This window comes from Columba livia, chromosome 3 (assembly GCF_036013475.1).
Source record: "Columba livia isolate bColLiv1 breed racing homer chromosome 3, bColLiv1.pat.W.v2, whole genome shotgun sequence".
In the NCBI taxonomy this organism is placed as follows: Eukaryota; Metazoa; Chordata; class Aves; order Columbiformes; family Columbidae; genus Columba; species Columba livia.
Window position 1 is genome coordinate 110,828,656 of NC_088604.1, and position 16,214 is coordinate 110,844,869.

Here is a 16,214-nt window from a genome sequence, read left to right on the forward strand (position 1 = left end):
GAGGGTATAATCTCTAAATACCAAAAGAATCTCAAGGAACCAGCCGAGAATCAGAGAAATTAAACTGAGTTGCTAGTGTGGAAAAAAGCCCACAAACATGGAACAAATGATTGAAGCATGGCTACTGCCATGGATGCATTTAAGTCTCAGGGGAATTTCAGCAGGCATTTCCTCATTGGGAGGATCTAACAGGTCTCTGCGTGCTGCAAGCCACCTGAGATAGCAGGGAAAAACACTACCAGACTGGGTTATTAAGAAAGTTGAACAAAATCTCTACAGTCACAGGCAACCATGCATAGATATCATTTTGAACGGAACACTAGAACATCTAAATATTTCAGAGGACAATGAGAACACAAAACACTTCCTAACGCTCGGCAACATACTTAAGAACCACAAATCAAACCCAAACAACCAAGAATCAGAACAATGATATACCACAGAAAAAGAAGAGATTGAAATATTGTCAAAATTTCACTTGCAGTAGCAGGGGATTTGTTATAAGACTCCTAGGTGATGTCAGGATGCAAACCACGCTCCACAATAGAGAAAAGTACGAAGTCTAGTAATCCCAATGACTTAGGAGAAAAAAACCACTTCCTTACCCAAATTTTTGTTATTTGGCAATTGATGGAGAGACAGCAAGCAGAGAGGAACATGTAAATGCCAAATCAAGTCTTCAACACTTAACAGGAAGGTTACGAAGTTTGTTATGCATAAAAGGTGGGGTGTGATGAGGGAAGAAGAGGAAAATGGAAAGAGTTTCTAACCTGAAGACCAGCAGAACCAGAGAATTAGTGCGCTACAAAAAATGCATGAACGTGCAGAGAGCTGTTCAACACCCAGAGACTCATTTGATCAGCTTCAGAAGTTCTCCTATTTTGATACATCTCTTTTAACAGCTTCATTGTATTAGCAACTCACCATCATTGTCTGATGGCCTGTCCCCGAAGTTTGTGGCCAAGGTTCAACACATATGACTTCATTTTGAGCTGCTCTATTTTCTACCCCTTTTTCTCATTCCAGTCACTGAATCTATCATATTTCTCCTTCCCTATGAGGATTCAGTTATTTTCAAAGCTAGGAGTGCTTCCAAATTTCTGTAATTCACTAGCTGAAAGTGCATGCTCCTAAGCAATGCATTTAGTTTAATATTTAGTTTATTACAACAGCATTGGCCTCAATAAACGATGCTAAACATATCAAGAATTCAGAGCTCTGGGACAATCCTGTGCATATAACCAAGAGATTACAGTTCTAAGGAAGAGAAGCATGACACCTGCCTTAACCTGTCCTGCTTCTGTAAAATTTGTAGGAAGCAAAATATAATATCATTTGCACTTACATATCCTTGTAGCAATTTTATTTTCTTATCGAAAGACAAGAAAGTGATCTGGCTTAGGAGTAACATAGCAAAAAGGTTAGTTTAAAATCAGATTAATCCCCCATTTGGTGCACAGCATAACTACATGAATGCACATTCCAGCACTGCCCACACAACAAGGAGAGTGGTGAGAGCAGAAACAAATGGTCTAAAAGGGAAAACTGACTCTTTTGATCACAGTGCTGGCTAAAAGCATAGTGATAAGTCTACACAGAAATTGTAATGAAATTCTGGTTTGCTTTATGTTATGAAGGGGCACATAGATGTCTGTAACAGTTATTTCCAGCAAGGCATCTATGAATACTATTCTCAGAAGTTTCAAAACTTAGAGCTGCATGATATAGAGTTTGAGCTACTTGCAATTCCTAAGAGACTTCAGCGCTTAAAGTGCTTCTGTCACAGTAGTCACAGAACTCTCATTCAGTTTTTGATGAAGGAAGCAAACAGGTAACCTTTCAAAATTCACTTCAAGAGCACAAAATCAATGATGATTTCTGAAATCCCATATCTGTGGCTTAACACTTTTAAGAGACACCAGCTTTTACAGTTAAAAAAAAATACTACAAACATTCAAAAAATGTATTCTCTTCAGCTTTAGCAAGGAAATGTCCTGCTTCCAACATTCACTTGTATGACTCGGTAATACTCACGTGTACTTTAGGTGTGGGAGGAAGGCCATTACTAATTGGTTTCTAGAAAATAAAAAGTATGTTTATACTCACATGCACATACCTGCATAAATGTGCATATACACTCCCCCATACTACAACATAACCAAAATACAAGTCTAAAAAATTTTTTTAGACGGCTGTTAAAAGCACTTGATAAGTAACTGAGCATAATTGTATGAGGAGACAATAAAGAGCCAATACTTGCCTATTTCTATGCTATGCTAAATGGAAGGCACTAGGTACCTATTGGGACACTCTGCTGTGTCTAATACCACATGTACTAGATTTGAAAGCCATGGCTGAGCTTTTGCTACCGTCCTATTTTTAAGCATGAGATTAGGCTAGGGACTTCCAACTGACAATTCCATAATTCTGTCTAAGTTTGCTTACCACAGACTACCAGTATCTTTCTTTCATTGAAATATCTACTGTTAATATGGTTCCCTAATATCTCCTCTTTATATGTCTGCGTGGTCTATCGTACAACATTTTCACATTACGATGATGCCTGAAAGCACATAATATCCAGCAACGCAAAGTTTAAGCAATGTTGTAGATATTGTTAAATTGTTCAATATTACAAGCAGCATTAAACTCTATCAATCAGTACTAGACCCACTTTCCTGTATCAGTATCAATTTCTCTGAGTATTTTACAGGTAACAGAGGAGACTTTAAACACACAATTTCAAATGCCAAGTTCAAAGCAGTTCAGGAAATCATACTTTCCAAAGTACTGCCAGTATTACTGGCACTTCCTTAAAACAAAGCAAAAAACACAAACATTTCTGCTGTCTTTACTCTTCTCTCAAAAGACTGACATTTCCAACCTCATCCTTAGAAGAAGCCCCCAAAGAGTGGAGCTTCATGTTACATTTAATCTGATCTATCTACAGATGTCCCACTTTCTCCTATCTCACATTCTCACTTTTGCTTTTGAATAATAACAGAGCGACCACTCTGGAAGCCGTTTGCTGCTTTGATGGAAAAACTCACTGAAGAGGAGAAAGGGATGCAGGAGTATTCCCATTCCTCAGCTCACAGCTAGATCAGACTGCACGTGGTGTGTGGCAGTTGCACACCCCCCCACGCCCACCTCTCCCTCGGCCCCGCCCCGCTTCCCTCGATATGGATGGTGCAGACACATCCCCCCGCCTCTCTTGCAATGAGGTTAACAGCTTCTTTTGTCTGACCCCAGAGCCTGTTGGCCAGGGTGGGTAAGAGAGAGGAGGAGGGGGCGCAGAGGTGCCAAGGAGCTGAGAAGTTTCAGGGCATCCCACAGCCAGAGTGAGGGTGCAGAGAAGCTTCTGGAACACCCACAGTCAGATTTGACACAGCTATATAAACGGGACCGCTGCCGAGGCATGCGCTTGGCATGGTCTCTTGGAACAGCGGGGCAAATGCTGCCATCGAGAGCCCTCCCCTTAGGCAGGATCGCTGCCTAAGGTAATCTCCCAGGACTGGGACTGCCTCACCACACCGTTGGGTGAGTGATAACCTACTTAATATTTCCTTGCAAAATTTGCGGGTGTTTTTCCTCACTAGACAAAGTGAGGGTATTCCGTGCCTAAATATGAGTACGTGTATTTGTTTCCTGAAGTCAGGGGCGGCTCTGACGTTATTTTTGTGAGCCACGTGTATGCACACTATGGATCTCCATTGTTATTATTTGCTGCACCTCAATAATTTCCTCAACTGATATTTGAACCTGTATTTATGTTATTGGAGTGCTAAACCCCTGTTCTTTACCAGTTAATTTGCTGCATCTTTTTGACCAGAGTAAAAGCTTGGTTTTGGACCTTGTTGTCTGCCTAAACTAACTTCGGGGTGCCTCCATGACATAGTGTAAAACTGTATTCTTTCCATGAGTACCACTTCATGTAAGTACAGGTAGCTCAAGTCTCACACTAAATCCAAGCTGCTAAACCATGAAACCCAGAGCTCCAGAGGCCAGCGGGCAAACAGTTTGCATATCTGGACCTTCAATCTATATTTCTCCTTTTTTCCCCCCTAGAACACCAAAAAGCCTGTATGCTTACATCTGGGATAGGAGAAGGACTCATTTGGGAGCAGCCCTGACTCAACTCCTTTCCCAGGGCCAGTCAAATCCTCCAGCAGGCCATCAGATGGCAGCATACTCCTTAATTGCTCAGCACAACACATTATAATACATCCGTCTCACAAGGATCTCCCTCTCATTATGTGCTGCTTCTCAAGTATGTGAACAAAAGCAAGTAAATCCTGTATATCTGTGATTATGGTAGTTTCTAATGGGAATTAAATACCGATTCAAACTTCAGACTGTATCACAGCCAGATGATCTAACAAAACTGTGCTTTGATTCAAAGTAAACAAGACGCCATGCAGCGTTATTTCTATACTAAAGAGCATGCCTGCTCCGTTTCATTGCGCGTGTAGAACAGTTGAGACAACTTTAAAATAACACTTAGAAGCTTAAATACCTACCAGTATTTCCTTCTTTTCTTTCCTTGAAAAATTAGTGTCTCTAGCTTCATTCTGCTGATGTGGTGAGCCCTCTCTTTCACCATTTAATTGTACAGAAGTGACTCCATTACCTAAGGAGATTCATATTTAGAAATGTGTTGTTCTACCTTCAACTCAAAAAGTAGTCTATCCTAAAAACAATTTTGAAAGGCCAAAATTTCCACTTAGATCATGTTCTGATACTCTAATTTATTTCTAAAGCATACATGTTCCTATATGAGCACTTACAACCATCTATAGAGCCACTTTCAATCTCAGTCCATGGCTTTTGGTAATTAATATAACAATCTATTGTGGGCATAGCAAGGGATGCAATCAGAGTTATGAGGAAAAATGTACTTAGCATTTCTAAAGAAAAACTTGGCTATAGTTCAATTATCAATTAAATTTAAATAGACTTTAGACATAGGTGAAGATGTAGAAATAAAATCACGTTAGATTATTTAAGAAATATTTGTCTACTTGTTGGTTTCATTCTTATTACCTAAAGCATTACATTTCTGTGGAGGTAACCGAGGAGGTGGTGGTCTGGGTGGAACCTGAGATGCAGATTTTGCTGGACTCTCTGATGCTGGGCATCTCTTGATTGTCCCTTGATTATCATTTTCAGAAGAAGGAGTTTCTTGGGGCATAAAGATGGATTTAGGCTGAAAAAGACATAGTAATAATAAAAAACATAATGAAAAAAGACTCAAAGCATCCCTGTTATTTCTCAATGAGAAAAATATACAAGTAATACTTGGATCCTGGACTTTCACATGTAAATTGAGAAAGCAACGTGTTCTACCATGCAGATTTCTTTCAAAAACAAACTAGAAGGAAATGCAGAGCAATAAGGAAGACCTTGTTATTGACAAAGGACAAATTCAAAATCATTATATTTAACTCATGCATTAAACAATTATTTGGCATGCAGAAATGTTACTGTTTATGACTGCAGATAACCAAATCAGGCATTTTAGTAGGAACTAGGGAACATTCAATGATACAGCCAGAACTCTGTGTAAGGAATCCCAAATACGGGATTTAACCACAGAGGGAAACATTGTTTAGACACTGGCTACACTGATGCTGCTTGTAAAGTTCTTCTCAGTTATGTAAAGATAGTGCAGGAGGGTAAGTAATTAAACCTGCAGTTTTTGTCTGGGGAACTGACAGCTGGACAAAAAGATGCAAGCTTTTTTAATTTTTATTTTTGCTCATATTAGGATAATTTCAATGTGAAAAGATTTACTTTTCAAGTGGCAGCATGCAAAACCTAATCTGACCCAGGCACACCTCTGAAGATCACCATTCAGACACCAGAAGTTAAGACGCAAGTGCTTTATTTGGCAGCTCTTTATTAAAAACTACTTGGGGCACTACATTTTTTAACTATCCAATTTATTCCTTCTAAACTATCAGAAGTGCAATGAGTCAGCAACAGCACTTTCACACTGACAAATACCCTACAGTGCAAGACTTCATGCAGATTTGCAACTAAAGGCTACAAACGTATAGATCAACCCCCTGGTTATACTCCTGATTTAAAACTTGCCTCAAGTCTTCAAGTCACGGCTCAAGAGAGAAAACCATCAGTATAGTCATTTAGACACTTCTGTACTTGCTTATTAAAAGTGCCCTTTTTTTCTGGGCAAAAAAAATCCCCCCCACTTACCTTTGGTGGTAAAGGAGGTGGCACTTTAGGTTTCATAGTAGCACTAGAAAGGAAAGAGACAAAAAAGACTGTTATTCAGTGTAGTTCTTCGAAACTCATATTGCGGTATCCATGAGAATATAGGATTTTATAAATGCCATGCAAATAAACAGCATTAACTTGTCAACAGCACTATTATATCCACATAATTGCATCACTAATACTTTCAAACATTTTGTTATTGCTGTGCATAACATAGATACCACCCAAAAACCCGAGCATCACAGACCCTCCCTAGAGAGCACAAAATGACAAGAACTGATTTGTTGAAAGTACACATATTTGTGCAGAAAAAAAAGTAGGGAGATGCAGAGCAGGCCTGATACGTTCTGTTGAGAGGAGGAAGGTTTAGGATATCAGTGAGCTTTTCTGAAGGGCCATCTGTAGCTATACAGGGCAAACGGGAGTTACAGGAAAACTGCAGAAAACCATTCCTTGATAAATTTACCACTGACTTTTTCAGAACAGCCTTATTCATGAAAGCAAAATCCACCTGCAATGGACAGCTAGCCTACTGTCTGAGTTGGTTTGTGTTGGTGTGTGTTTTTGTTATTGGGTTTTGTTTCTTTCATAAGTTTCATTTTTTGACAGAAATCTTGGTAAATACAACGTTTTAACACAAGAGCAATTCAACAGCTTGGCTCGATAGTGCAAGATATCAGCAGGAAACAATAAAGATGAAGCATCAGGAGCATTCCTTCTCTGCTGGTTGTAAAGAAAATCCTAAATTCCTACTTTTTTATGCTTTTAAAAGTCTTACAGTGTCCTGTTTCCTAATCTTTTGGAACAGAAAATTATTTCCATTAAACAGATTCGGAATATAGCTGGGAAAACTTGACATTCTTGCACAGTGTTTTCCTTATTTCTAAATTATGTTCCAAAGATTTGGGAAAACATCCAAGTATTAAGATATTTGCTTGCTTATTTACAGATCAACAACTTGGCTGCTTTGCTTCATTCTTTTCAGGAGTTACTGTCCTGGCATCTTATCAGTTGCTTTTACTTCAGAGAAGCTAGAAGGGAACTTCTGAGAACGGGTTACTCCACGTAATGCACTTCAGCTATTATGATGGTAGAAATTATATTCTTTTTATAACATGGGACCAAGCTTAAGTCCTCAGTCATGTGTGTCCAAGCTCCATTGCTATTTTCTTTCATATTCTTCCCTGTATCTCAGACATCACAGTGTTATTGAGCAGCCAAAGGTAAAAATCAAACCAACCAAACAAACAAAAAAAAAAAAACAACAAAAAACCCAAAGCAAAACAAAACAAATACCACAAAAAAACCCACACCACAGTATTTGGCATAAATGTGACAGTGTTTGTACAAAGGACTGTGTGCTCTGGTTTTAAGAGCAAGGTTTCTGTGCAGTTTGTCATTGCTGATTGCACGGGGCAGTGCCACAATAATTTCTGCTTGCCCAGCTTCCATAACTAGGAAGTTCAAGTATTGTCAGCTTTGCTGCAAATGAAAGAAAAAGAAATATCAAAACAACTAAAATTGTTAAATGAAGAGAGATAATTTTATATCGTTCCCTGAAGTGTGTGGATTCTCTTCTATGAATCACCCAGCTTCAGAGTCACGCAGCAGCACCAGCGTGGACTGGAAGGCACACAGTGGCTTCATTGTTTTCATTTTGAATCTGAAGGGAGAAGTGACTGATGTCACATGTGCTCTTCAATTGCAGCTTCACCGCTCAGAATATAAACCAAATGAGAGCCTTGAATCTTCAGGGGGGTACAGAGAAAGATATCCAAGACCAAGCTGATGAACCAACATATCGCAGCAGAGCTTTGGGCTCAAGCAGATACTAAGAGGAAAGGCGCAGATACACAACCTGTCTGATCCAAGGCTGAGGCATTCAAGGCTAATTCCTGCGCTTATAGGAAATCGCCAGGCCCTCTCTGTAGGGCAAGAGTACCTAGGATGGAATACAGGAAGAAGCAAAGAACATCAGGACTTTTTTGGAAGACTATTGGTGACTGTTCTTAGGGTCAAATGAACTGGAACCTCCCTGGAAGCTATCAGGTTCTTTCTTGCTTAACGTGAAAAAGAAAATCCACAGAAACGTGACAGTGACAGAAGCAGCTAAAGCCAACACTGTTTGAAAGTCTTCACGGAGTTTGCACAAGCAACAAGGATCTCGAAACACTGGACAAAAAATCAGCACAAGCACTTCAAGACAGCAGGGATCAAGGGGTTCCAAGCCCTGGAACATTACCAAAGTTAATGATATTGGCTGCAAACAAAGCAAGAAGCGGAGGAAGAAAGAACAAGATTAAGCAAAACTGGACAGACTCAGAGTTATATATAAAAAACGTGCAGAGATCAGTACGGATGGAGGAACCAAGTTGAGCTGGCTTGCAGCAGCACAGATGTCCAGAGCATCTTCACTGATGGCCAGAGTGGGGCTGGCAGTATGGAGCTATAGGGACCACTGCATCCTACAGTGCAGGAAACCTGAGTTATCTTTACCAAGGTCTATCCAGCTGGGAGCAAAGTGGGTTCTCAGCTTGGGCCAAATGCAGGGGAGCTGATCGAGGAGGAGCATTATCAACCTCTTCCTCTCAAAGATATTATTGATGAACTGTGTAACCAATCATGCCTTGAAACAACTGCCTAATAATGAAATATGAGGAATTTCTTAAGCAATTAGCAAGGGAATAAAGCCTGCTAAAAACTCACTAACAATCATTTTTCTTCTATAAATATGACTTGTGTTAAACAGCAAACTTACTTGTGTTATTAAATGATGCAAGTTCAATGTAGTTGTCACCTAACTAATCTAACTAATGTCAGATGCTATCAGTAGCTCTACCATCCTGTTCAGTACAGTGATAAAACCACTGCCCTTTTATAAAAGAGCAGCAGTAAAATAACCCAAGTAAAAAAAAAAAAAAAAGAGGTTTGGTTCTCTGTAAGAGATAGATGCCAGTAATAGATAACGCTTATTTTACAGGTTTCTAGTATGAAGCAATATCTTTAAAAATTATTCATTAACAGAAAGTAAACAAGAATTCTGTCTCAATCACATCTTTCTTTCTGGTCTTTACATCAGATTTATTCAGGAATGTAAATTTCCACATACTGCCTATGCATTTTAAATTGTTTCAGCTCTTATCTGTCAATTGAAAATACCCTTAGAATACTTATACTAGTAGAATTTAATATGAGCATAATTAAACACATGCCTATTGTACGGACTTTGCAGTTATATACTCTTGTTTTCTTTGTGGTGAGGGAGCCAGCTCTGTTCCAAAAAATCAAGGACCCAGACAAGCATCCTCCTAGCTAACAATGTGGGCTGAACAAAGTCATCTAGAGAAGATAGTTATGGATATATTTATGTATTTTAATGAGCTTTCTTTTAATATATATTCATAGGTTCTAAAGAAGACATCAGGACTGTGATCAGATGAATTACTGGCTCAATGTATCTATGCCAAGATTTTGTTCAAGAACAGAAGATAAAATGACAACTGCATCAACTGAGGAACAAGATATTTTCCCCCCTAATTCATCACAAGTTTATCAGCAGAATAAGAAAACTTCTAGTAACGTCATATAGGAACAACATTAAATGTCTACCTTTAAAACTGCTATAGAAGAATTAGAATGCTGAGCTATTAGGGCTAGAACATTATTCATTTTTTTTTTTTTTTTTATTTCATCTATTCAAAATTCAGCTTATATATATATATTTATTTTTACAAGAAGAAAGAACTTACTGTTTGGCATCATCGTCCGCATCATCATCATCTTCTAAATGTGCCACATGTCCCCTAAGAAAATGAACAAGGTACTATGGCTGAGTGAGTTGTATTAAAATCACCTTGGCTACTGTGAAAAAGTCTGAGCTCAAGGGTTACTACCTCTTTTACGGAATTTTGCTGTCTTTTAGCTTTTTATCACTATTATTATTCTTGAAAGCACAGCTGCAATCCAGACAACTAAGCCTCTCCCATATCCTCTCAGCAAGTACAGGGACAAGCAAGAACTAGCTGTAGCAGACATAAGAAATCAACACACAAATGACTTTGAAACACACAAGACAGAAAAAAAAAAAAGAATAGAATTACCGCTGATGCAGTTCTTCTTCAACTGATTTTAAGAGACTCCTTCAGCATTAAATAAGAACAAGAACACAGTTTAATTGTGGCACACAAATGCTCCTATGATTCTATCAGTGAATTATCCAGAGCATGTTATTTCAGCTGGCCTTGAAAGCATACATTAACCATCCACATAACAAATTAACATAGCTGTCTTTGTTTCCACACAACACACTTTCTTATGTGCTTATTAATCTATTGCTGTTAAGTGCAGTGGTCCTTGTTCATCCAAGTGCAGTGGTCTTAGTTTCATCCAATTTAAAACAAATCCATATTATCCAAGAAGGTTACATTTTAAAAAGTCAGACTGCCAAGAGGATTAAACTACTATTGAAATAAATTCATTCTTCCCTAGTTAATTTTTGTAACAATCTGAACTTTTCCCATTTTTGTGTCTTTGTCTGAAAACACAGACAGGGAGAAATAGCAGGCAAACCACAGGGATGAGAAACAACAAGATTTCAGAAGATACCAGCATTCCTATTTTCCCCAACTAAATGACTGAGTAAAAAGATCACATTCTATGAGTAGATTTTCTGCATTTTAAAAATATTATTTAATTTAGCAAAGCAAAGCTAGCACTCTAATTCTGACATGCACAAATTTAAATTAGGAAATTGGCTGGAAAGGAAGAATTACATGGAACACTCCTGCATAATACAACAAAATTATTTAATATATGAACATGAAGTCAAAGGACTTTGCTAAGACAGGCAAGTTTTTTTTTTTTTAAAGCATCTAGAATTGAATGTTTCTAGCACCTTATAACACGAAAAAGGGCATAAAGCAATGTCAAGGAGCAGCACTGCTGGCTCATAGATGGGGTAAAATTGTGGTGTGTGGGACCTATCCACACAGAACATTTTGTTAACAAGCAGACCAAGATAACAGCTTTCAAAAGGAAGTTTACAGCATTATAGAGACAATATGGTCAGCACAGTTTCAAATACTGAGAAGTGCTGTAATTCTATATCATTAGAATTACTATTACTTTAGAAATAAATAAGTGATTTGGGAATTGTAAGTGATAAAACAAACTTGACATATGTTACTACATCCATTTCAGCTAATGTGTTTAACATGCATTCGTGATTTTTATATTAAAGCAGCACTGAATGAATTCAAAACAGAAAATGTCATTGCTTACTCACTTATTTGCACCCAAGAAGTAGCCACACTGAGGACCATGACCATATTCTAGCTGTAGATCCTACAAATATAAGAGAACGAATCTTTAAGACGAACAGGTAAGCATCAAACATACCTTCTGTCATGCTGCTGTTATCCCCTCTGCCACATCTGATCTACCAACCAGGCTCACTCCTCTGGTCTCCTTGGCCCCTAACACCACTCTCAGGCCCATTGCACCCAAAAACCTCCTCTCTGCCAGTTTGCTGCATCTCTAATTCCTTTTAAAACTCTGACCTTAAGACCTTCCTTGAACATGTGGATCTTTTGCTCAAATAAAGTCAGCTACAGAAAAGGAAACAAAACAACAACAAAAAGATAATATTTCTTTTTAAAAGGGGGGGAAAAAACCATAAAGGACCTTGTCTTCTACCGGACCCTGTAGAGAACCCAGCCATTCCTCAATTGTATGTTACAGTATTCATTTCAGATTGAGAGGCAGTTCTTTGGCCCATGAGAACATCAAATAAGCGGAGAGGACAGTAAACGTGTTTTTATAGTTCTGCTGAAAGCAATATGTATTTTAAGGATAACAATACATGTTTAGTTTAAGATTACCTTTTGTATAAAAAAGAAAAAATACAATATTAATAGCAAAGCCAAGCACTCAAGCAATCATGCAGCATGGGCCACTTAGAAAAAGTGCCAACAGGCCTCCAGCACTATTATTCACTAGACGCCATGAGGCATACAAATTTAATGCATTAATGGGAATAGAGGCACCATATTGAAGCACCATCAAATCAGCATCTGCCAGGAGGATACTGCTCTAATTACAAGGTATTTTTTTCTTACGTGGATCACAACAGGTAAAATCTGAGCATAAATTTGCTCCCAAAATACCGAGAGTTACTGATCACCAAAGCCAGTGGTAAGTGGAGCAACATTGCTCCTTTCCAGGAAAAAGGTCTCCCAACATCTTCTGTTAAATGTGCCTCTTTCAGCTACAGTCTGTATCAAAAGCATGCCATCCTTCAGAAAAATGCCAAGATATCCAAGCTATAAGAGTGACAAACTTGGATCAGGTGACAACTCATGGGGCTGATCTCTCAAAAGGGCATTTTTAAAAACCAGAGGAAAAGTCTCACGCTAGATTTGCCAGTTGTCCAAACTGACAAAGCAGAAGCTACTGCAGCTATCAGTTCCAGACTGAAGAGTAATCACTTTAATGAAAAGCTATTTATACTGTTTTGTGCTCAGCAAGGAGTTCCAGGTTGTTTACTGCACCTTCAACTGTGCTCTGTAAAGTTAAGTAGTAGTTTCCACATGGGTGTTTCTACCACAGCTCTCAGCAGCATTTCATTGCCTCAGTGACTTCCCTGTATTTTCCCAAGACAAGTGAGAGTGTGGTAAAAACAGTATGTAACTGATAATTACTTGATATAAAAGAATGCATAAATCAGAGGGTTGAATAAAAACTGCAAAGACAAGCCTGATACTATTAACAGCATCTCCTGAACTATGGAGAGACTGACTTTTCAATCTTTGTACCAACTTTACTACACATCTGTTTTCTAGAATTAAATGAAGAAACCCCAAAACCACCAAACCCCATCCACTTCTATGGATCTGACTGACAAGGGCCACCCAACTTTCCCCCAGGCATCTCTCAGTGGAGCTGGAAAGCAAGGTGACAGAAAACAAGGGCTCACAAGTGGCGGTGGCAGCAGGGAGGAAGGCTCGCTTGTCTTGGGAACGTGTCTTGGGCTCTGTGAGGCAGCAGGTGGAAGAGGTCCCAGGTGTCTTTGATCCCTCCCACTATCCTTATCTTCCTTCTTGACAGTTTCAGCCTCTTTCCATGCCCCAATCTCAACTCCTCCTACCCCCAACCTCAATTCCTCCCGCTCCTTGCCCCAAACAAGCTCAGCAAGTATCCTTCCCCTCATCATAAGAAGGACATTGAGATACTAGAGAGTGTAGAGAAGGCAACAAAGCTGGCAAAGGGACTGGAGCACAAGTCTGATGAGGAGCAGTTGAGGGAACTGGAACTGTGGGGAGACCTTATCGCTCTCTACGAGTACCTGAAAGGAGGTTGTAGCATGGAAGCGGTTAGTCTCTTCTCCCAAGCAGCAAGTGATAGGATGAGAGGAAATGACCAAGTTGCACCAGGGGAGGTTTAGATTGGATATTAGGAAAAAATTCTTCACAGAAAGGGTTGTCAGGCAGTCAAACAGGCTGCCCAGGGAGGTGGTGGAGTCACTATCCCTGGAGGTGTTTAAAAGGCGTTTAGACGAGGTTGTTAGGGACACAGTTTAGTGCTAGAATTTGGTTATGGTTGGACTAGATCCTGAGGGTCTCTTTCAACTGAAATGACTCTATGATTCTTCCCTCAAGAAAGGCCACCCTAGGCCTTCTGCAACTGCAGTACCTTCATCACTCCTAACATCTGTCACCTCATTTGGCAATTACCTTCTGCTGGCCCTCATAACCATTTGATGCACTTCAATCCACCACAAAGAAACACAAATTTAACTTTCTTTACTGCGAGTACTTATATTACTTCTCAGTCTCAAAAAATTTCACATATAAGCACAGGTATTTTGAGGATTCAGGCTCCAGGGCAAAAAATAAAATGTCACTAGATTCACGAACAAGAAGGTTAAACAGGTTGTATGAGTCCATGTAAGAGGACACCACAACAAAGCCTGGAGAGCTGTTGAAAAAAATAAGCCCAGATCAGTATAATGAAATCTGAGATTTTCACCTTGAAGTGACATGCCTTTTGTCTACATATTGCAAAATCACATTATTCAAAAGTGTGAAACAAAGATCTTACGGTGGGCAGAGACAAAAAAATCTGTCCATTTTAGTTTACAAACTGTGCAGTGCGTGGCTGTGTATATTGTACAGCAATGACAGGAAAATTAATAAGAGAAAATAAGCACACCCCTATAAAACCTAAGGAGCCTTCATCTATCACCAGACTTTTTAAACCTTACTGGAATTTTCTTTATGAAAAATGGCATCTGCCAGAATTACTTTTGATTAAATGCTTTAAAAGGACAAAAGCTTTGTTGTGATTCAGTTTACTGTTGTGCTGCCTATTAGCATTTATTTGGCTATTATCTTAATTGGATATGTTTGTGGGTTTTTTTGCCTTAATTAGGTTGTTAGCGTTCTTCTAAGAGCTTTAAATATAGCTAGTTTTCACTCCAAACATGGGGAGAACTAATCCATTGCTAGGGAAATTTCTCCTTTTGCACTCTTGACAGATAAATACCAAGAGCTAGAAAGCTTTAAAAAAGTGCAACACATTTTTGCCTGTACACTCTATTCCGAATATATCCAGAAGTTATAATTTTATAAACCTTTTAGCTACATATTTGATACAAAACAACAGTAAATACTGCATGTATCCTGCAAAGCCATCAGTGAGCTGTTATACTTTATCAGAACAACCAGTTGTGCTGGTTTGACTGAAAATGAGTTAACCTTCCTCATGCAGTTAGAAACCTTTCTTTTCTATAGCTACCATGGTTGTTATTTGGACTGAGTTTGAGAACAAGAGATAACACCCTGGGACAGAGTTAATGTTTCTAATTGCTCTGGTCTGAGAGCCAAGGACATTCTGAGCACTCTGCATACAGGTGTGAGGCAGCGAGGAAGGGGGGCATGGATGGGGCAGAGCTTGACTGACACCCAGACTGATCAGTAAGAGTATTCTATCCCATTAGCATCATGCTAATTATTTAAGGAGACTCGGGACCTTCCAGTCACTTTCTTGTGTTCTCTTTGCTCTTGGAGACATGTTCAGGCAAGTTATGTTCGAGACGCTTAGTTCAGCCTTTTCCCATCCTGCTGTTTGCAGAGGCCTCTGGGCCCTTCTGCCTTTATCCTTTTTTCCTCTCTCTGGGATCAGCTGTTCGGGACCAGGTGCTGTTTCCTGGGACTGGCTGCTCGGTGTGGACAGAGTTTGTGAGGAATTGCATTGAGTATCTTTTATTTTACAGATAAATATGAGTAGTGTATTAGTATTTTGTTATTTGATTAAACTGTGTTTCTCTCAATCCAAGTTTCTCCCTTCCCTTTAGATTCTCTCCCCTATCTGGGGGTATGGAGGGGGGTGAGTGAGCCACCAGTATATAACTAGACTTTTTTTTTTTTTTTTTTTTTTTAAAGCCAAACATAAAGGTATTTTTCAACAAAACAAAAATCAGCTTTCTATGCATTTTGTCTGTGAATGCCTACTTAGCACAAACACCACCATTTCATACCCATATAACGGGACATCACTACCCTGACTAGCTATGTTAAGGCCTAGATGCAACAGACAATTGTACACAGCATTTTTAAACTGCCTCCTAGCAGTAAAACTGAACACCTCATTTTCTCAATTACTTTTGCTAAGGCAGAAGATACCCAAAACATACAAGGAAGCAAAAACCACATCCCAAACCCTTACGCACTTCTCCCCCCATTCCCATTTATTTGCTTCTGATCATAAGGACTACTCATCATTTCCTTAGTTAAAGCTGAACAAAGTTCAAAGACTTGCTCTGAAATTCAGCATTGATAGCTAACATAACTCTAAAAACATATTGCAACTAAGAGGGACACGAGTCTTCACGGCTTGTAACAAAGAAAAAGCATGTGCGTGCATGTGTAGTAAGGAGAAAAATTATTTAAAACTAAAGAAAAAGGCTTCTGGGCAAAGTT

General features: G+C 39.1%; 1 protein-coding gene across 26 annotated transcripts in view; it reads right to left on the reverse strand.

Annotated features, from left to right (window-relative positions):
* The window catches only part of MAP4K3 (mitogen-activated protein kinase kinase kinase kinase 3), an 82,687-nt gene that overhangs the window by 23,999 nt on the left and 42,474 nt on the right, over positions 1–16,214 (reverse strand). For 9 of the 26 annotated variants that reach the window (XM_065059100.1, XM_065059103.1, XM_065059110.1 and 6 more), the window contains 8 exons: positions 11,522–11,580; positions 10,338–10,376; positions 9,987–10,040; positions 8,096–8,179; positions 6,217–6,259; positions 5,044–5,206; positions 4,521–4,630; positions 2,035–2,076 (listed from right to left, as the gene is read on the reverse strand). In XM_065059100.1, coding sequence (XP_064915172.1) covers positions 2,035–2,076; positions 4,521–4,630; positions 5,044–5,206; positions 6,217–6,259; positions 8,096–8,179; positions 9,987–10,040; positions 10,338–10,376; positions 11,522–11,580 — 594 coding nt within the window. The remainder of the gene's footprint in view (positions 1–2,034; positions 2,077–4,520; positions 4,631–5,043; positions 5,207–6,216; positions 6,260–8,095; positions 8,180–9,986; positions 10,041–10,337; positions 10,377–11,521; positions 11,581–16,214) is intronic. The other 17 variants (XM_065059111.1, XM_065059109.1, XM_065059104.1 and 14 more) reach the window with 5 other exon arrangements.